Below are 22,900 nucleotides of genomic sequence, written 5' to 3'. Positions count from 1 at the left end.
GCATATTGAGCCATTAATTCTTAAATATCATTTTCTATATCGCACCACTTGGGGGTCAAAATCAACCTAATTTTAATCTGAAACCGTGTTGGGGTTTTCTTTTATTTTGTTCAAAAGATGTTTAATATGAATATTGTATAAGTTTTGTACGAAGAACGCACATTAGTGTGCTATTGTTCGGCCAGTTCGGTTAACAATATCCTCATTTTGGCTATTGTGTTTATAGTAGCTCTTGAACAAACATATGTTAGTAATGCCTCTACGATATTCTTCAAGAAGGTAGATGCGGTTTCGCAGACAAAAGAAAATTTATTTATAAGATGAATGGATGAAGTGGCAAAACTTCCTGTTTTCCAGACTTCTCTCGCGTAAAAGAAAAAAGAAAAAAACCCGGGGAAAAAAAAAAATGAACCATTTTTACTTTTTAATATTGATAGTTTTTCAGATTTTATTTTATTTTTTAACTGAAGTTATAATTTTCAAAGTTACTACAACATTAGCTTCATATATTACTTTTTACACTATTTATAGACCGTAATAACCTAAATATATGCATGGCGAATTATTGTATATAGTCAATAGTTTAAATAACATTTTTTGGGAGCAAACTTTACCTTTATATTAAACCTAAATAGATAGTTTTCCGTAAACACCACATAAAGAAATGTTTTTGGTAATAACGATGTTACTACTAGCTCGTGAATGAATGACTAAATCCCTTCATTAAAGAACGAAATATATAATAATAATAGTAATAATAATAATAATAATAATAATAATAATAACAACAACAACAACAATAACAACAATAATAATAATAGTAATAATAATGATTTTTTTTTTTGAAGTAATCTTTATTGGCAATAAGAAAGAAATATTTACAAGATAATAATGATCTCTAATCAGAATGTATATTATTTTTAAAAATTTCAATATTGATACTAAATAGATAATAGTTCTTAAGAAAAACCTAAAAAACATAGAGTATAATAATAATAAGGATAATGATAATAATAATGATAATGATGATAATGATAATAATAATGATAATAATAATAATGATAATAATAATGATAATAATAATAATAATAATAATGATAATAACACTACTACTACTACTAATAATTTTTTTAAATTATTTATTATTATTATTATGAATATTTTTTTTTTTTATTGTAGGATATATGAAATACAATTTTTCTTTTCTTAGTGAGAAACGTTTTAAAATTAAATTATCATTAATTATTTAAAAATAATAATAATAATAATAAATAAATAAAAAAGAACGAAATGTATTGCTTAGTCTATTTAAAAACTTATTCAAATGCCAACATTACTATAATATCTGTAATTTTTCTTACGTAATAAATAATAACATGCAGTCTACTTTTCTGTTAAATGAGTTGAGTGATTCGGAATTTTTCTGACCGATCCTTTGATAGGTACAAAACTGGGAAAAAAAATGCACGATAGCAAACTCAGCTCTATCTATACTACCGGCACTTTGATCTTCCTACATACACGAATAAATCATCTGATATATAGTTCCTTTCAGACAACATCTTTTTCTCTAACGTATTTTTCTCAGCGGTTTTTTGGCTCCTTATAGAGTTCCTTAGAGGCAAGGCTGCTTAGAGCCCGCGTAGGTTAAGTGGACTTAAAACATGACTATTTCAAAGTAGACTTAAACAACATATCTGGGACTTAAGACTTATTCTTGCTTTTCCTCAGATAAGGAACGCCCATACACTACTAGATTTCTCTGCTCTATAAGAAGAGAAATAAGGAAACCAATAATAAGGTACCCAAACACGGAAGTTATTGGAAACACAGCGCTATTGTTTTAGCCCAGACGGAAAGAACAAGTCGGCATGATACAGAAATCGTGCTTTGTTGTTTAGAGGCAGTTTCCTTGAATATTGGGTGACCCTACTGCTATAGGGCTAATTAGTTTGTTTTTGGTGTCCCCCGGTGAACGAAAACTAGTCTTATCCCTTACGACAGGGTTCACGCTATCTTCGTGAAATGCCCTCTTATACATAGAGAATGAAGAAAGACAATTTTAGAATGCATCGCTTTTGGAGGAATAGACCAATATTAACTTGTCATCAAGAATTACCCTTGACTATCTGTGTTTTTAAACTAAGAACGAACATTTATTACTGTAAATGTATCGCTTTTGAATAGGTATGTTGAATTGAGATTATTACCAAATGCATAATTTAGTCGGTTCCTGTCAAAGATATATCCGCGATTCTGGGTAGTATTTTTCTAAATAAAGGATGGTGTATTGGTAGAGCACTTAAGAGGGGTTAGATTCCTGGACTCGATACCACATGTGAGTAAACTTTGTTAGGTCTCTGTCTCTCTCTCATTCGAGGGGTTTTATCCGGGTTCTCTGGTTTTCCTCGCTCACAAAACCAATTCGCTACACCACCAATAGACCTCTTCGGCTCTGATGTAATGTTTTCCCATTTCAGACCACATGTCATTCCCTAGAGTATCATTTCTTTGTTTAAGGTTTGCGCTCTGCTGCACATGAAAAGAGACATGAATATGGATACAGCTCAAACAAAGAATCTTATTCTCAAGGGAATGACACGTGGTCTGAAATGGAAAAAAACATTACCCCAAGCCGAAGAGGTATATTCAGCGTAGGGGAATCTGACTTCTCCCACATTCAGCGGTTAATGGTTATTTTTTTGCCAGTTGAAAACTGCAGCCTGGAATGTATGTGAGGGCGCAACAATGACCGATCATTATAGCCTTATGATTTACTAACTTATCAAATATGCATGTGCGGGCTTTTTGGCGGAATCGTAAGCGCAATCAAATGTACTCCAGATTTGGAACAAAATCCCACAATTCTGGTTTTATGCACGGAATCGCGCACTTAAACAGATACAAGACGGTACATCAAGGTACTACATAAACTATTTGTCAATATTAGAAATTGCATTATTTTTTTCAATGCAAATAAACTGGAAACCGCTTAAAGCTTGTTCGCTAATTTTAAAATGTGTTTCAACTTGACAACTTGCAATGACTAATGTTTCTTGATATCAAGTTTAGTGTTGTATGAAGTTTGAAAAAACCAATAAAATTACTCCAATCAAACGTGTTTAGATGTTACCCACAGTTCGGTTCGGTCGTGCAATCACTGATCGCCATTCGACGTTCACTCTATCATGCTTTTTTGCAATATCTATATATAACCCTAGCGATTGCGCGCGCAATCTTTTCATTCTGAAAATCATGACGTGCCAACACAGTCGAAGCATAGGTTTGGGAACTTGGAGGAAACTTTGATGTTATACAGCTTTATATCTCTGGGAATAAAGGAGGAGGGAGGGGGGGGGGGGGGGGGCGTATCGTAGCGGTTCCATCCCTGGACTCTGCACATCGTTTTAGAAGAGCTTGTTATATATAGGTCTCTTTCTTGATTCGAAGTTTTTTTCTCCCGGTTGTCCGGTTTTACTGCACGCTAAATTTCAGTTGGATCTGTAAGTTAGCCGTGTCCTGACTTAGCCGGATCAGCCCAGAGGATGTTTCAGGGTTCGATCTGTGAGTTAGCCTTGCCCTGACTTAGATCAGTAGAACAGAGGTTGTTTCAGGGTTCGATCTGTGAGTTAGCCGTGCCCTGACTTAGATCAGAACACAGGTTGTTTCAGGGTTCTAAAAAAGTGATAGTTCGTGGTTAGAATCGAGAAATATTTACTTGCAGTTGAAAAGTATTTTCTTATGTGTTTTTCGTAGATCTGGCCGCACCAAACAGGTTATCATAAAGTCTGGCAATGGATCCGGCTTTCTTACAGGGCCTACAGAGTTACAACATATGAAAACTATTTGAACCGATGATAATATACAGAACTCCTACAAGTTGTCAGCTCATTGGTAAGTGTATCCGCTGAATTTCGTGCGCTAGTCTGTAATATAGACCCCTTGCAGCACGATGGAATGCAGCTTAATTTGGAGGACATAACAATAGGTTTCCAATTTTCTAATTATTGAAAGGATTTTGTTGAGCTCCTTTGACGTCACACGCAAGGGGTCTATAGAGCGGGTTTCGTTATATTGGGAAACGATTCGTATAAAGCCTAGTCTAGCCGTGACGTACCGTACGTTAACAGAAATATAAAGACGCTATGTTTTCGTTACGTTAGGAAACGATACGGCAAATTGTTACAAAGCCTACTCTAGCCGTGACGTACCGTACGATAGCAGAAATGACGCTATGTTTTCGTTACGTTAGGAAACGATACGGCAAATTGTTATAAAGCCTACTTTAGCCGTGAATCAGTCAAAAGCAATGTATGACGGTCATTTCAGTGTTACTGCATGTCATCGACAAGACATCGAATTCCTCCTAAGCCAAAGAAATGAATTTTCTTTTTTTAGAAATAAAAGAAATAAGAATAAAAGGAATAAGCACAGAAAATGAGATATAAAATGCTTACGGAAATGCTAAATTGCATTTAAAGGTCTATCTCAAATAGTCCTCCATTTCCTGAAGAAAAGCCGTTCATTATAAAGGGAAAATGTGACATCTTAGATCCTTAATTCCCCAGCTCTTTTCTTTACTATCCTAATCATTGGACACAAATAAGAGCAAACAGTCATTTGATATGCAGACTTCTCGTCTTCTTGTAAGTAATATCAGATGGCTTTGAAACCTAACAGTGGCCAAATACTCTGATTTCCTGTCTCCGTGTTTATCCTTGATGTTACAAATGACTCCAGATTGATTGACTTGGCAAATGGGATTTGACAAACCTTGTTGTCAGGAAGTTGATTCCATACATCTTTCACGAAAACCTTGGTAAAAAGAGCATATACATCTAAATTGAGCTCTCTAAAGGTGCATCATGGTCACAGTTTAAGCATATATTCCAAACCTTTTAACCAGAAAATATTTCTATATATCTTTTTTTCTTAATTACTGGAGATTTTCTATTCATTATAGCTTACGAAAACTTTGGTAAAAAGAGCATATAGATCTAAGCTGAGCTCACCAAAATGCTGCATCCTGGTAACAGTTTAGCATATTTCAAACCTTTTAAAAATTTAACAAATTGACTTCAGATTTTTATGCGTCTGTCCTCTTATTGACGATAAATTGCGTCATCAAATTGTCAAAGTAGTTTGGATCCACGAGGCGTATCACGATCCTCGTGATTTTTGGTGGTGCGCATTGTAGTATCGTGTGGAACGTATTTTGTGTTCGTTATTCGGGATGTTTGGGTCTAAAGTGCGATGCGCGAGGTTTAATCAAATTTTAAATTCCAATTGGAATTACAGTGGATGAATAGCTACTCTAGGGAAATGCCACTGCTAAATCCCATTTATTTATTTATTTAATTTATTTATTAATGTGCACGCGTGCAGCGCGCAGTGGCAGAAATTGTTGGGCGCGGTGAGTGTTGCGTTACATTGTATGTGTGAAAGATGTTGTGTGGTGAGTGATGCGCAATACGTGATGTTAGATCATGTACTTCATATTGTGCGTGTTGTTTAATTTTATGCGCACCGAAACATGCGATGCTAGATTTGTGACGTATAATCTTTTATTAGTGATGAGCCATTCTGGACGTGCGTTGTGCCTGACACAAGATGCATGAGAAATAATGCTTGTTGTTTTGTGTGTTAAACGTGATGCGTTATTGAGTGTGAGTTGCGTTAAACATGATGCGCGATGCGAAACGTAATACGTGAGAAATAATGCCTCTTGCTTTGTGTGATGCGAGAAACTTGATGTGTGATGCGTAAGAAATAATGCGTCTTTCTTTGTGTGATGCGTGAAAATTGATGTGTGAAACGTGATTCGTGAAACATGATTCGTGAAACGTGATTCGTGAAACGTGATTCGTGAAACGTGATGCATGAAACGTGATGATTGAAACATGATGCGTGAAACATGATGCGTGAAACGTGATGCGTAAAGCGTGAAGCGTGAGGAATATTGCGCTTTGCTATGTGTGATGCGTGAAATATGTTAAAGGAGATGCGTGAAACGCGCGTGATGTGTGATCCTTTAAACGTGGCATGTGTGTGATGGGTGAGAAACAACGGTTGTTGCTGTGCGTGTGGTGCGTTTTGTTCTTGATGCGTGTTGTCGGTGATGCGTGATTCATAAATCGTTTTATGTAACGTGATGTGATGCGTGAAGCGTGAAGCCTCATTTCAGTGTCAGAATATTCATTAATACCAACGGTAAAGTAAGGAATGCATAACTTCAACAATACAACAATACATTTGTACAAAAAGTCGAGGCTAAAACTGAGCAAAGAAGATAGCACGTTTGCATGATGGCGTCATTTAACTTCTACTACCAGAATCCCTTGCACACTTTCTAATTCGTTCAGTTAAATGTCTTACTATTCTAATGAGGGAATACGAATTTGAATAAGAAAGAAAATTCGCTAATAATTATGGTAGTGGGAGTCAAATGCTGCCATCTTGCAAACGTCCTATTCAAACTAGAGTATTGTGAAGATGTATGACGCGTGATACGATGCATGTTACCATGAGACGTGATTCGGCCTCATTCAAGATCCATGCGTAATTGCGGTTCGTACAATCCTATTTGTGGTTACTTAAAATAATCGGAGAAAGCTGCTTAACTGTAATCATAACGGTTTAAAAGCATTTCTTATCGACTGGAGTATAAATCCATTTAGTTTGGTTTAAATATTTTTTCGTTTAGAAAACATTCCATTTCTTTACATTGTTTTAAATAGACCTCTTTACCTTGGGCGTAATGTTTTCCCATTTCAGATCACGTACCATTCCCTTCAGTATCATTTCTTTGTTTAACAGTTGCATCTTAGAAGTCACATGAATGTGGTTACTAAACAAACAAGGAATTTCATTCTCAAGAGAATAACACGTGGTCTGAAATGGGAAAACATTAGAAAAACGGTATATTCTTCGTCACTCGATTTTCAGACAAACAAAGGCAACCCAACTGATTGGAACTGTTGATGCAAAATGTCAAGCACCACAGGTAGCCCAGCAGAATGCTACACAGTATCAAGCAACACAGGAAACCCAGCAAAATATTACCCAAGTATCAAACACCACAACACAGGTAACCCAAAGTATTAAAAATATTACTCGTAATCCATAAATGCACCCAATTGCAATGCTCTCTAAAACATATAGAGATTGTGATTTGGTGTGGAATGGCAGCCATGTTGGATGACAGGAAAGATAACAAACCCATGTATTTTTGTTAGAGCACTTCGGAAAAGGGTAGCTCTATCATTGTCTCCAATATGGCCGCCATCACGTGGTTATTTGAGTTGGTGATGACAAAGCCATTGAAGCACGTTTCAAATTGAGCGACGAAGTATAATTTGATTTTATATTCATTTGCTAGATTTATCTTTAAGGTATAAAAAATATTAACACGGATAATATATTTTCCGTGGCATTATCATCTCACTGTGGGGCCTAAAATATCCATCATTAATTTATCATGATTATTATTCTTATTTTCAAAACTCATGATAAATGTATCTTTCGGGGTAATACGAGCGGAAGGCATTAGATATTTCACATTTCACCAAGGTGATCAAGCGCGGCTGATTATGAATGAATTCCAGTTCAAATCGCAAGTCATAATTGGGTCTTCGACTGACACTCTTACGGCAAAAGCCTGGCTGGTAAATTTATTTTTCGACGGCTGGTGGAAAGCGAAAAAAACAAGACAAAATTATTGGAAAATAAATAATTATGAAGGCAATTTCAAGCTTATGGAAATGTATTTTTACGTAATTTTGACATGCGTTTTTAAAGATTGCTTTATTTTTTTCACGAGATTTAAATGGGTGTTAAGCAAACGCCAAGAATACCGGCTCCCTTAATACAACCTGTAATCGAAATCATCAGAAATTTAAGCAGTCCTTAATGCGTGATTTTCGAACATTACTGGTATCAATTCGATATAATTTGCACAACGTGTTTCCAATATTGGGCTGTTGTGTTTGTTGGCCGTTGTTGGCCCGGCGTGCAGCGATACCATTTAACCGTTAGGGGCGTCCACTCGACCATTATCAGATCACCACCACGCATCAGTAACATCTGTAACAGCGTCGTCTTCAGTATTTCCGTTACAATTCTTAATCAATTGATAAAATGCTTATTGTTTTGATGATAGAATTTGTGGTATTATTTTTTGAGCTTTGACGAGCTCAATAACGCGTCTGTGTTTTTGGTGACAGCGCACGGAACGTGGTTAAGCTTCCGCTTTTGAACTGAGCTGGTTTTTGATCTCTTTACAGCCCGAATCTAAACCCAAAAAGAACAACAAAAGCTTACATAATCGTCACCCAATTAAATCTAATACATTTAGATTAACAAAAAGAAAAGACCATATTCTTAAAGAAGCAGAATTATAGATATAGATCAGCTCATCCGTTCAAACCACACGAGCAGAAATATATATTAAGGCCTAAGGCTTTATTGATGGTCTTTTTGGGGGTGATAGCTAAGATCTAACGATTATATTGATCTTTACTTCAAATATTGTTTCTCAAAGACATCAAAGGAAGGATAGAAATGGGAAACGAGGGTTTTGTTTGTGAGTAGTTTCACCACAAATGCTGGTTTCTTCACGTCTGGTGCTGAGACAACTTGGGGTTTTTGTTCGCCTACTTCAATCGTTCGATGTAGATAGAAACAATTTACCCAATGTGTGTCAAGTTAATGACTTCAATTTATTCTTGTATGTAATTAGAAATTCATAAAGGGCTAAATTGTCCGGATAACTTGTAAATACCCCGCAGTTTTGATAAATTTTTCAAAGAAAAACAAATTCAGCTGGTCAAGTTTATGATAAATTTAGAAAGTGTTATTGGACGAATACTGAATCCATTATTCATTAATCGTCAGCTTTGCTACTCGGATCAAAAGTCGTTTTGTATAAATATATACATTTTGACTACAGTGTATATTGTTTCACTTCAAGGATTATTTTCGGTTCGTATCTAAGTAAATCAAGCCAAACAAACACCATGAATAAAAGAGCGAGCGGTGTTTACAATTGCCATTTTTGTTAAAAAAATCTATTACCAGTTGTCAAAAGCTCGCGTCGTTTCCGCTCCAATTTACCTTGGTCATCGATTTAGATTAATATGAATAGGCTTATGAATGATGAATTTTATTTAGAACCCCTAAAACAATCTAGGCTATCATCCGGCTTAAGACCCAATAGGTCCAAAGACACTCATTAGGACTACTGTAATATTTCTTTGCTACTTTAAAGATAATAAAAAACGAGTAACCAACCGGTTTCCTGGCTTGTATATTATACAAGTAGTTTAGAATTACAAAACCCGCTTTTCAAAATACCCTGAGGAAGTGATACAACATCGAGGCAATGGGAGCTGTCAACAAAGTCCCTTCAGAACTCCATCTAGTCGAGTTTTAATCACATTCTCGTGAATAACACCTGCTCCCGAATGTGTTTCCTTGACTGCTATTATTCTTAGTGTTTGACAGTGAATTTGTCAATCCATGGAGTTTGTTTGGTTTGAGCAGTTCTAATGCATCGTGAAGTTTACTGACTGATAAACAGATATATCAAACTTCTTCCAACAATTAATTTAGATTGAAAAAAAGAGCCGAGGCGCTTTAGGAACCTAGGGTTGGCATTTTTTGATCCTCAAGTCACGACCACTTGATAATGATTTATTGTCGTGTAATTCATCTCGAAGAAGTAGTTCAGTCGTTTGAAATCATAGTGCTTTGTTGAACTCCTCTTTTTCAGCACAAAAGTTGAAGAAGATTAAGAATTAGGCGTTGGGTTTTATAAAATAAATTCGTTTTTATTCTCGATTTTTTCCCCCCGATGACTGAAAAACGAGCGAAAAATAGATCTCAAAATACTTCCCCAGTCTACTCCAGAACGTAGGAAGTCACTCGCCAGATCGATATCAAACAACATCCAAACATCTTTCCTTTCTTACGGAAAAATTTCAAGATATCAAAAAGATGAACGATACAATATAACATTAAAATTGGAAATTTGCGCTAACGTGGGGACAAAGTAGCTTTTTATCGTCTAGCCAGACATATGACGCATAATAAGTGTTCGACAGTTACCAAAGAATTTACTGTCAATAATTTCGAACTAACCACATCAGTAACACAACTTAATAACGACAAAATAGCTCTAATTTAACATTGTTCCCGCTTGTATCTAAACAGGTGAAGATCAAAAACATCTTGGCTTTTTTTCTTCTTCTTTTGCGCTGTCTAATTTTTTATTTTAGGCCTGATTATCCGGAATATTTTTTCTTAAATAGTATCTAGACTTTAATTTTAAGTCTTTTTTTTCTTGCGTTTATTAGGATGAAAAAATTTTTTGCCCTCTATCTAAAGTCTTTTGATCAAGACATAAACGAGACGGTGAAATGTTTTTTTGAAGCTGATCTTTGGATTTTCTTTTATGTTTTCGGCAACGTATTGTTAAGGATCCTAAAGCTCTTAATGAGATTTTCAATACATGCTATACACAATTACGACTGAGAGTACTTTGAAAGGAAAATCGAAAAAAGAAGGAAAAAAAAAGAAATATCACAGACCTAGAATTAAAACGTCATCGTAAAAAAAAAATCACCTAAAATGTTCTTAAAACGAAAAAATAAAGCACATCTTGATAGATTTAAGATTTTGGGAGCTACTTTAAAGAATTTATTTTGGACTGACTAGAATAGTATTCATGTAATAGTGTTTAATATTTCAAAGGTTCTTTGGTAGACTCAGTTGAGGATTTAGACTGCCTTTGGTGGCTAAAGCCGGATATATCGATTGTATACTTTACCGCAGACCGCAGTGGTTAGTAATGATCCCTCATGTTCAGTTTGTATGCTTGAATCAAACTTCAAAATTTTAGACCGTTATATTTTCTGAGGAACAGCTTTGACTGAGGAGAAGGAAAAAGCGCGCGAAAGTCTGACGCGCCCGCCAAATGAACGACTCGGAAAAGTTTTATTTTTAAAATATTTCAAAAATGGCCCACAGGTGTAAAAACTATGTTTTGGATATATTGTTAGAGTCATTAATTTAAAAAAGATATTTTGCCTTGGCTTTAGCGAGAGGGCTTCAATTATTAGCCTGTACCTTTGAATTGAATTCAAAACCATCCGTTTCGAATAATACCCGTCGATGAAATGTTATTTCGATAAAGCTAAAGACCTCAAAATGTAATTTATTATTATAACACAACGACAACGAGTAAACGACGCAATATTGATTGTTTTTGGACGAATACAATGATGGCTATTCCTTTCCGGTACGAGCTGCGAGTTAAAATAAACTTGGCGATTGTTGTTTATTGAAAAGCAGAATAAAGCATTGAACTTATGCAGTTGTCAGATAAAGTAAGGTTACATTCATTAAGACGTCGAGCTAAAAGATACCCTTTAATAGAATTGAATGATATAATATTAGTTATTCTATCTCTTTCCCTCAATATCAAGCTAGGGCCCACTCCAATTTACACTACACAATTTACAGCGAAAAATGCCCATCCCTATCTCTTTATAATTGAGAGGAAAATGCTAATATCAATGAAATAGGTCATTTTAGCACTATTAAGAGAAAAGACAATGGTAACAAGAGGTTTGAGGTGGACAGGTGAAAATCTCGATGAAAAATAATACGACTGGCACGACCAAGGAGATCGCAGTAAAGTACACCTGCAGACATGGACCTAAATTACAGCCCATTATTATCCGTATTCATATTGATTCCTACTTTTATAATTTCCGGGGTATACGGCGAGCAGGTACTATTTAGAGTTTACGTCGCTCAAAACAAATCTTATATTTTGAACCGTTTTTTTCTGGGGGGAGTTTTTCCCTCTTGTTGCCGTCCTTAAAGAGTATTTAATTTGATTTTACTGTAGACCCTGTTGGGGGAGTGTTGTTCATTTAAACCTCTTGCTTTCCTCCTTAATTTGTGTTTGGAAATTAAGGCTGATTTTACGACACATTTTGTCAAGTATCTTATGTCAGTGAATACAAGCTAGAACAAACTTTACGAAACGAGATCTAATATGATTGTCAAAAGAATTTCACCTCATGAATAGTTGTATAAATTCTATGAATCGCGCGTCAATGAAAACAAAAATCGGCTCTTCTTTCAAAAATCAGTCCGACAGTCGTCTATTTGACTTTAAGATTTTATTTGTAGATACTTTGTAAATGGTCATGAATCTATAACCATTTTGAATTCATCACAATACTGAATAAGAATAAGCAGTAATTTGTGGCTCCAGGCGATTTATGGCGGCGAATTTCTTTTCCAAAAATGTTTAACACAGACTTATACAGGTGCTATATTTTGATTATTATTTGAATTGCGGATTAGTGTAAAATCCTTCAAACACCTCCAACATTACCAGCCTATAAAGATCAACCAAGGGTTTATTTTCTGTAGGGCCAGAAGAGAGATTTTCAGCATCTTCCATCGCCCATGATGAGTTCTTAATGAAGCGATTTTTATTCAGTCACTACCATCCGAAACGGAAAAAAGCATTTCACTAGCAACATATCGTTGTTTTGAAAAGTTAGTTATTCAGTCTCTGAAAGCGGTATTAAAAACTGTTTTGGGAAGTTATTTAGAATGCTTATAAACCCCACGGGTGAATAATTCGCTTCCTTTCGACAACATTCGCCGAATTTGTCATTTTTTAACGAGTTTTCAACAGACTCTTCCTCTAAAATTGTCCTCTTTTACTCTTTATGCCTTCTCTTTACGAGTCTTTATCATCTCATTGACCCTTTGGAAATTACGACAATTTATATTCTACTAAAACTCGTACAATTCAGACAGAGTAAAGAGGTTTTTTAGGAATTGATTAAATTTTAAAAATTCTATATTTTTCATTTTTTTTAATCTGCGATCTTTGTGAGGGTGGTAAATGAAAATGAGCGATTGCCGCTAAAAATAAATCTTTAAATGTTATTGACTAAATACAATGGTAAATGACAAAAAATTATTTGATGGTGGACAGCCTTAAGCGAAAAAGTGAATATTCTTTATAGCTCGAACGTTTATAGTAACAATGATTCTTTGAGTTTAAAATTTAAAATTAAGATTCAATTTTTTCTGTTCTTTATGCTTATCATTTATTACCCTTTTAGTGAGAACAACAGTTAAACTTTTGCTTTTTGAAAGTTCAATATTTATTGATTTTTACTTTTAAACAAGTTCTTATTTAGTATAAGACAAAAGGAATCTTTTCTCTAAATCCCCCAAGTACTTTGTATATACACAATGGATTTTACCATAAAATGGCAAGCTTATAAAGGAGGAAAACCACAGAATTGTTTTCTGTAATACTCAGGGAAGTATTAAACTGTACATATATACAAAATGAATATGTTTTTTTCGAAGGAAAAAATCGAATATTTTTGTTATCGCGACTCTGGAAAACGAGCGCGCGCTCAATTGAAGTGGCTTCACTTTTCTCGCTCGCTTGACGAATCTTCACATTCTTGACTCAATTTTCGCTGAGGAGGAATATCTAAACTATCTCTTGATTTCGTTTTATCTCGTGTATGGTTTACTAATGCGGTGCTGTTCATTCTAGGCTCTAGAAAATAAGAAATAGGTACAGAACTGTCTTTGCCGTTGCGAAGACCATCCATGGCAAAAGCAATATGCGACGCGCTAGAGGTTGCAAGAAAAGGCGACTTTAAAAACGGTGAGATCGGAGTAAAGGCAGACTTCCCACTTCCCATAAAAGCTTCAGGACTGCGTACAAACTTGTAGCTATCTGGCCTCAAAGCTCTAAAGTCTCTATAGATATCTTCGATCAGAGGAGGTCTTGACCATGGTCCCGTGTCGGCCAAAATTGTAGGGTCGCTTTTACACTTTGCAAGAACTTCTTCTATTGCTTGTACTACGTCGTTCCCACAGGATTGTAGGATAAGCTGGAGAACGCTGACTTTTATTTTTGGGAAAATTCGCATTAGAAGTTCAATCGGGGATGAACGGCGGTGAGAGAACGGTGGCACTTGTAGTACTGGAAATGCTTGCTTGTCTGCTGGCTCGCACTCCGTAAAATACCTTCTCCTCTTGTCGTTGTGTATACCTTCGCTAAGCATGGCGCTAACACTGTAGTTTTGCTGGGAACCCTCAGTTTGAACGTCCGACGGAGATTTTCGTTTCAAAGCTGAAATAAATAAGAGAAAATCCACATGTTAGTAACCTTGATCCGTGTGAGTCAAAAGAAATTCCAGTTGTGAAGGCAGTCGTGAATGGTTGCATCCATTCCATGAATCTTATTGTGTGGTTGGTTTTCACGCAATTCATCTCTCTCTAAAAAGGCTCAAATAAAGAAAGTCTGAAAAGAAACTGCTTTGGTCTTGCTTTCTGATTTGACCGATAGCCCGGCCATAAAAAGTACCGCATAAGATGTGGAGCAGATGGAAGTTGTCTGCGCGCCTCACCAAAAGCATTATACCTTCAGTTATCTTATCACAGGACGGACTACGGAAAATAAGCTCTAGCCAAAGGCGAATTCTTCTTCAATGGCTTTGCCAAATAAAATCGGATTTTGCTGCTCATTTTGGTGCTCTGCGATTAGAAGCAGAGAGCTGAGCGGGAACTTGTTAAGAAGGTAAAAACGAGTGAGCCAATTCGTAGATCGTTTGTCTGGGCGGTGCTGATGAGAAGCCAGCAATTGTTAAAACGATACTGAGAACACAGGTGAAAGGGAATCTTTTTTTAGACTATTTTTTTGACGTTTCTGTTTCGATGTTTCATTTGAAAGAGCTCGCTTTAACGATGGGAGATCTGCCGATAAACTTTTCATTCAAATGTCGATGTATTTCTTTAGTTCTGCCTGTCACTTTTGTTGGGCTATTTCTCGATAGGCACGACGTTATGGCATAACATTTCTGGCTTATCGCTAGACTCAGGAAAAAAATGAAAAAAAATAAAAATAAAGAAAAATTAAAGAAAGAATGCGTCGACAAATTGGATATTGATGTAGCAATAACAATTTACTAACGATAGGGGAGTTAAAAATAGAAATTGAAAACCATATAGAAAAGGCGGTTGTATAAAATTTGATTTCTTGATACATATATTGCGGGAATGAAGTTGTCTTTTTTTAATAGTTACAGTATACAGTAACAATTTGAATGTAAGGAAATTGAGTGAATTGAAGTTCCTTTACACTAATTTGCTTGACACCCATAATATCCATCGATTGGCAAAATACGACCAACCACGTCTACGACTACGTATCCTTTAGGAAATGCGCAGTTCAAGAACTAATTGCTAACCAAGTTTCGATCAGTGTTTAGACAAAATTCAAATCAGATATTGGTGCACGCCACTTGGAAATCAGCGCTTTTAGTAACAGATGGCCTATCTGTGAAAATGAAAGCTATTTGGAATTTCTGAAAAGATATCTTTTGAGACGGCCAGAAATACCGCATATAGATAAACGGCCTAATAGAGCTTGTTCAACGAAACCCAAGGGATACTGTTAAGCTGGCGTTATCTCTGAAGGCCCTAGTTCGATCTCAGTTGATCTGTCATCACTGATGTCAAATTTCGATTTTTCTCGGGGTATTAATCACACTATCATTTGGGCGAAGTCCGTGGACAAATGATTATACATCGCGGAGGAGGAATCAAATTAACTTTGAATTGGAAATCGAGTGTAATTCAAGCGTAAACAAATGGACAAACTTGGCGATGGTGGCAGAAGTGGGACGCGCGATGCCGCTCTGTGTACGTAGCACCGAGGTGTGAGGAACCTTGAGGTTTATTAAATAAAAATAACAAAAAAAGAATGAATTTGTACGAATAAAAAGAATTAGAGCTTACCTGGGGGATGAGGTGCGAAGGAGTTGGCAAATGGACGGAAGGCCGAACAAGTACAATCCGGATGAGAATCTTTTGAGTGTGCCTCAATGAGCGATCCATGCTGTGATTCTTTGAAAATAAAGCAATCAGTTTTAATAACCTTGTAACGTGTGTAAGTCGTGTTCACGCGGGATCACGTTCGTTTTCACTTCGAGAGTCAAACTTATCGTGAAAAGATAAAACGCTATTTTGCGCGCTGAATCTACGGATCGTATTATATGATTTCTTTCGGAAGTAAAATGAAAACTTAATTAAGGGATGTTTGCTGCAGTAACTTCAACAAAGTCGATTCAAGAAGGAAAAAAACAACGAAAAAAGCAAATCTTCTTTCTTGTCTTATCTATGCAAATTGCGAGTACGTATTACTTCTTTTTTTCTTAGGATTGATTACGATACTCGGCTTTCGACCTATTTCCGCCCTTATGGCCTAATTTTTCACCAAATCGTAAAATTATATCTCCATGATTGCAGATATTACAGCTGTACGCGTTTATGATCCATTGTGTGTCATATATGAAAGCAAGGCGTATACAGCTCTCACTTCGCGATCAAAATGACTTATCCTTTGTGCCATACTGTGCCAAATTGATTGGGCTCAATTGTATCTGAACTCATCCACAAATCATTAAAATGTAGCCAAATTGTAATTTTAACTTCTCCGCCGTAGTCCAAGTTTTTTTTATTGAGGTAATAATAAAGGTATAAGATCTGTTGATCTCAGCGGGTCGGTGCCTTTACATACCTGAGAGCCGTGGAAACGTTCCAAATGAATTGGACTGAACTTCAGTCTCTGAATAGGTGTCTTCAATAGGCGAAGCGACTTCTTTTTTGATTTCTATAATAGAAAAGAGCATCCATATTAAAACAAGTAGTTTTAGAGCAAGCTGTTCAAGAATGAGGCACTTGTCAAGGATAGTCAAATGAGCCGGTGACAAGAAAGGACTCCCTTTGGGGGCTGTTCTTGTGGAGAAAATTTAATCATATTTGAAGTCATCTTATTTATTATATCATGCCGAGAGAGTCCTCATCTATACGGTGAATTACTAATACGTATAGACTTCATTGAATAGAAGCATTGAAATGGAGGGAAAAAACAACATCAAATGTTCTGATCGTCCTTTCAAATGACTAATGGTATAATCATTTCTTTGAGATTTCGAGCATTTGAACAATTGAGCTTTTCAGCTCTCTCCTTTTTACGAGAGATCCAATGAATTTTTGAAAAGTTCGAAATGACCAGATGCAAGCCGCACGACACTACGTTATTCACAGACACCATAACCAAGGATAACAGTATCAAATAAACTCGCAAAAAAATCGCTAATTTTTGACATCGCGAAAGCTACTTTTAGCCGCACAAATTCCTGAAGAAAAACCATTTTTGCGGAATATATCTCATGTATTTCAGATATTGATTATCGATACCAGAAAGTGTTCTTCATTTCTTTTTGAGTTTATAGACCCCTTAAAAGTCTATCAATCTTGTATATAAGCGTGCTATATAGTTTCTTGAAGAAGTCTTTTGAAATTAATACTAAACAAGTGTGCATATAGTGAGTAGTCTGTAAATTCCTCGGAGAGAATAGTGTTAGAAAAAAATGCTCAAATTTCGCAATCGATATAAAAGAAATTTCGAAGATCGCGAGTCTGATTTACGAAAAAAAAAAGTATTTAAAAATAACATTCAAACTTATATCAATGATACATCTTCATTCTAGAAATAATTAAGTGTTATAAAGAAATAATGTATAAAGATTAGAATCTTGCTCATAAATATACAAAATGAAAAAAGTGGAAATCTATCGAGTACATGAAGAGTAAAATTTGATGAGAAGTTTGTATAAACCTGTTCGATCTTCGTCCCTGGATGTAGGAGAATCCGCTGATTCTGGTGGAGGGGTCTGAAGCTGTGGATCGCTAACTCTGTGCAGAGCTGTAAAGACATCTCCCGGTGGTAACGGTTCTCTCTGCTCCTGCATTTGCTGTCTTCTCAGAGCAACTTGTGCCGCTAAAACTCTTTGGCGCTCTGCTATTAGCATACATTTAGGGCACATACAGTCTCTCCACCGGCAAAACCCTTTATGGCCCTTTAAAACAGAATCGAACCCGTGGTTTCTACAACGAGCGCATTTGGGAGTGCGCTTCTTTTCGCTTGCTGTTAAATGGCTTTCTTGAGGACTGAAGCTCATAGTTGGTTTGTAATCGTGTTAGTTAACCCACTGATGGACGTCGATCTCTTTATAATTGTTGTTACGGATCGGCGTAGTAAATATCAAATGGTTGAATAACATGGAATTCAGAATGATACTACCTTATATCATACTTGTGTAGCGTAATATCTAAAAAATACCCCTATACCGTCCTCTGATTGGTCCAAATCCACCGCCAAGACCAAGAGTCCCGTTAATCAAATTCAAAGTGCTATTGTAGTTGGAGCGACACGATTGGCTGACAAGTGTCGTTGTGTGAGGCACCTGTAGAAGCTAGTGCTTGCCCTATAGCTTATTTATCGCACAGACAGGTGTCCCCTATACCAGAAAACTTAAACCCCAAAACAATCGACATCTAAAAGATTCTCGAAGAAGTAAAATTGTCAAACAAACAGAACAACATTGAAGGTGGTAGAACTTGAACCCCCAAATGAGCAATTCTCACTGTCCCGTCTCACGGTACGGCTACTCACACACTACCCCCTCGTTCAAACACTCATACAAACGCCCCTATCTCTTACTTACTCAACTTGTTTGGAAATCTTAACCTCTTTTAATTTTTATAAAAGAGTGAGAATTTGATGCTTAGATGCTGACTCGTCCCCCATGAAGCATTTCCTGCTTCGCAGATTCCCTAATTTTTTCCCCATCGCAGTAATGTATTAATCTTTTAATCAGGTAGGCTGTGATCAGATGATCGTAATTAAAACCTCAATGGAATCTCTGACGCGAGCTCGTTTGTTTAGCCATCAATTCCCATTTTAAAGAGGAAATCCGTTTGTAGGTTATTTTTTGTATTGAAATTTATTTCCTGATTTGAGGGACTGGCAAATAAAAAACAACTCGTATGTACAGCACCTTCAAAACGGCTCTAAATTGATTTCTAATTTCATCAAAACAATAATTGGAAGGTCATTAACGAACGCAGTTCATGACAAACACACAACTGAAGTATAATTCAAAGTGTTCTTAATGATCTTTGCTTGAACAGTTTAGTTCTCGGTCGCGCTTGAACTTTACCGTGTTGTCCCAACGTCTAAGCATATCTGAAAATCTAATAGTAAAATCTAATAGTAAAATTAATAATTTCTTGATATCGTACTTCAACGATGAATTATCTCTTTTCGTAAAAATATGTGTTTCAACTCACTAACAAATTGCGTTTTTTTTTTTTTTGCGGGGCTTAACGAGACGAGAATGGAAGGACGTTGCAAACGAAAAGGGAGCAAATTCCTTACAGGTGGCCTTAGTAGAGACCATTAATGATAGCAGTGAGAACGAACTCCGTGATAATTTTTCCATTGAAAATTTTTACATTTAAGGCAATTTACACCTTGAGCGAATACAACGGCATTTCCAGCTTTGATTCATTCACTCCAATTTTTATTCTTTATTCTCAATATTGTAGCAATTTATAAAATTCGCCCTAAAGAATCTATAAGTCTAACTTTTCTTTCAAACAAATGCTCACAGGTTTTTATTCAGCGAAGATTTTAGCCCGTGGAACCGAAACTCTTCCGATATTTTTTATCCTTTTTGTTCCAATGTTTTTCAATTCTTTGCGGGAGTACGCTTGCTGTAAATTTTATCAGTTTTCCATTGTCAGATCAGTAAATTTAATATTTGAGTTTTTTGAAAGTTGATAAGGAGGTCTAGGCAAGTTTTGATATAATTAATGATATATAAGTATGGAAATACTAGTGGTAACTGTTACTAGATCTTCCTCTTTTCTTATCGAAGAAAGATTCTTATCACAACTTTCTAGACACGATAAAGCGGGAAAAAACCGCTCCATATACATAGCAGAGGATGAAAGTAAAGAATATAAAAAGTTTACAAAATTTCTAGAAAGATTTACGAGTTTTTTCAAGTCTTATCTTAAGTTCACTCATTGTTGATTTTTCGTAATGGAAAGAAACACTAAATGTGATAATTTATACGAAGTTTTGTAGCAAAGAATGAAGGAAGAAATAACTAAATCAAAGAGCGAATCTTTTAACATAAATATGCCAGCTTTACCACACCGTACATGGATGTTGCGTATTTTTGGTTTTCATTGCTTTTAGGTGACAGAACCTTTGAGATAGCCAAAGTCGTAAGCTTGTGCGGTTTTGAGGCATAAAGTGAGTTTTGTAAAAGCCAGCCTTCCAGATTTCCTGAACAGTACGATGTAATTCGAGACTATAATTTGTGTGACTGTAGAACTCAGTACAACACTAAAATAATACAAAGAAATCAAATGGACACGGATAGATTTTTATCGTCATCTTCATGATAAAAACTGGTGGTGCATTTTAACTTTCCGGGCGACCTGAGCAAAGTCAACTAAACGGATCGAAATTGACAGCTTTAAACACGAACAAGTTTCATTTAGACACTCTAAGAAAGGGTAAAATGTTATCGGAAGAGCATCAAAATATCGCAAATTCGGAAACACACAATCAAATGAGTACGTAATTTATTTTTGGCAGTTTCTAAAAAGCACAAGTCAGTAAGCAATCTTGCTATCTTATTTATTAAATGCCATTATTACCTTTAATTCCCTAATTTAAGCTTATTCTTCATTTTGGCTGGATGGAATAATATTTTTAGTTAACAATTTGAGGAACTAACTGTTTGTGTGATACACGCACCACGGTTACGTCTAGTGTCTTTGCGTTTCAATTTACCATCTCTTATGTTTTTGTTATAAATGAACTCCTCCAACACGCGTGGCAAAAAAGAACTCAATTTACCCCGAGTTTAACCCTTTGTAAAATTTCAATAAAATCCATTTGAGAATAGGTCATTAAATCAAAAGCTATCCGCATTGAATTCTTTTTTGAAAACCTACAAAAGTGCATCAGCATTGCTTTTCTCACCACGTTTAACTTGATAGTCAGTAAATTTGAAGTCAGTCAAAACCGAATAGAATAAAGTTGTTCCGTTACCCCTCTGTGTTTGCGGCGAGAGTAGATTGATGTTTTTCAGAATACAATCGTTTCGGAAGGTCAATTTATAGAGATTATATGAAGAAAACCTGTTATTTCCCAGACTGAAGGCATAGATAAGCCGTATAGGTTTTAAGAGATTTCACTAACTTTAGCTCGGTTTTTTGGTCGGAACTAACGTAAAAGACTGAGATAAAATACACTTAGATAAAAAATCGCTTGGTAATTTTTATTACAAAATTCTTATTTGAAAATTATGATTCATTTAGCGTTTTGAAACTATTTGATTAACTTTTGGGAGAAAAAACCGATATACTTTTCACTGGAACTATAGTTTCATTTAGATGTTGATAATTTTTGACTGTGGAACAATGATCTTATTAGATAGAATTTTGGCGAATCATAAATATCACAGTCTTAGATTCGTAAACAATAGAACCAACTAAATTGAGCCACGCTTTGAGCTAGTATATGCTGTTATCAAGATTTTAAAGGATTTAATGAAACCTGAGAGGGCAAATCATAGACTTTAAAATTTATAAGTAATTTTTTATCAACGTTTGTATACGCTAAGAATTAAAAATGGTTTCCACCAAATTTGATCCTGCTCAAATAGATGTCAATCAGAGAATTGAGAATTTTAACCGCCATTAAATATTTTCTGGTTGTTGTTTTAGTGCATAGCAGTTTTGACAAAAGTAATCCCTAAATGTGTGAACAAGGAAAACAAAGATCGTAAATTTAAGCTGGTGTTCTCTGCCGGCCTCTGGGAGAAATCTCTTGTTAACCCAAGTGTTTGAGATAAAAACTATCTTTTTGAATTATTTCTTTAGCATTGTTGCTCGCTCAGCTGAAAATACCGTAAAAATAAAAAAATAATGCCACTATTTTTTTCATTTTTTATTTTTATTTTCGTTTCAAGGATTTTTTTTCCCTATGATAATTCACTTCTTTTTCAAATTCTGTTTCAGCTTTTACTTAGTTTTATTCCAAGTTTTTAGGCAAGAAACCAAAAAACAAGACTAGCTTTTTTGATTAGATTCTTACTCTAACAAAAATTAATTTCGTTTTTCAATTTTAATAATATTTCGATCAAGAGCGCTGCCAAGATTATACATTTGTTCTATTCTTTGCTATTTGTTCATAATATTTTACAGCTCGCGCGCGAAGTTTATTGCTCAATTCTCAACTATGAAATTGAACAAAACACTAAATTTATTACCAAAGGTGTGTGTAGTCTAAACTATAGGATATGTCTCAGTTTGTATGTAAAGATTGACAGCTAATGAAGGCCTTCTTAATTAAGAATTAGATCATCAGGATTCACCTTAATAATAGTTAAATTAACTCAACTAAGTACAGTTAAATAAAAAATGTATTTTTGTTTGCTTCGCTTGAAGATTCATATTATTCTTCAAGACCTGATATAATCAAAAAACCGAACCTGATTGTCAACTGATGGTTTTCTTTGAAATTGAAAAGCACCTTATCAAATATTATAACTCATGTGAAATGATTTTTTATGCTATTTTTATTTGGCTCATTCAGGGTTTTTTCCGGCATTTGAACTTGTGAATGAGAATTAATTACAAAATAACAAAGGACAAACGCTATCTTGATGTTCATTGAATCGCTACCCCGCGTCATCATTTCAAACACCCCTTTTTAATCTGTTTTTTCTTCTCACTAACTTGAAGTAGAAATATAGTCAGTGAATTCATCATCCAAAAGTAGAGTTTATTAGTTATATCCTTTGAGGGAAATATTTCAAGCAAAATAAACAAAAAGATCACAAAATCCGTGTCATATGAACAAAGTTTACCTTTGTTGCAGTATTGCAAATTGAAGTTTGAAATTGTATAAACCAAG

The 22,900-nt window shown here is 35.4% G+C and overlaps 1 protein-coding gene across 1 annotated transcript; it reads right to left on the bottom strand.

Annotated features, from left to right (window-relative positions):
* Nucleotides 1-13,178: 13,178 nt before the first annotated feature.
* On the bottom strand, nucleotides 13,179-18,203 carry LOC116288873 (doublesex- and mab-3-related transcription factor A2). Its single transcript, XM_031695738.2, has 4 exons — nucleotides 17,738-18,203; nucleotides 16,634-16,726; nucleotides 15,853-15,960; nucleotides 13,179-14,185 (listed from the first exon to the last, which is right to left on the bottom strand). The coding sequence occupies exons 1-4, from the start codon at nucleotides 18,078-18,080 to the stop codon at nucleotides 13,470-13,472; spliced, it is 1,260 nt and encodes a 419-aa protein (XP_031551598.1). The 5' UTR covers nucleotides 18,081-18,203; the 3' UTR covers nucleotides 13,179-13,469.
* Between the last annotated feature and the right edge of the window lie 4,697 nt (nucleotides 18,204-22,900).

Source organism: Actinia tenebrosa, unplaced genomic scaffold, assembly GCF_029948245.1.
Source record: "Actinia tenebrosa isolate PJP-AT-01 unplaced genomic scaffold, QUT_ActTen_1.0 PGA_scaffold15__27_contigs__length_11533743, whole genome shotgun sequence".
Taxonomy (NCBI): Eukaryota; Metazoa; Cnidaria; class Anthozoa; order Actiniaria; family Actiniidae; genus Actinia; species Actinia tenebrosa.
This window is presented reverse-complemented; position numbering and strand designations above follow the sequence as displayed.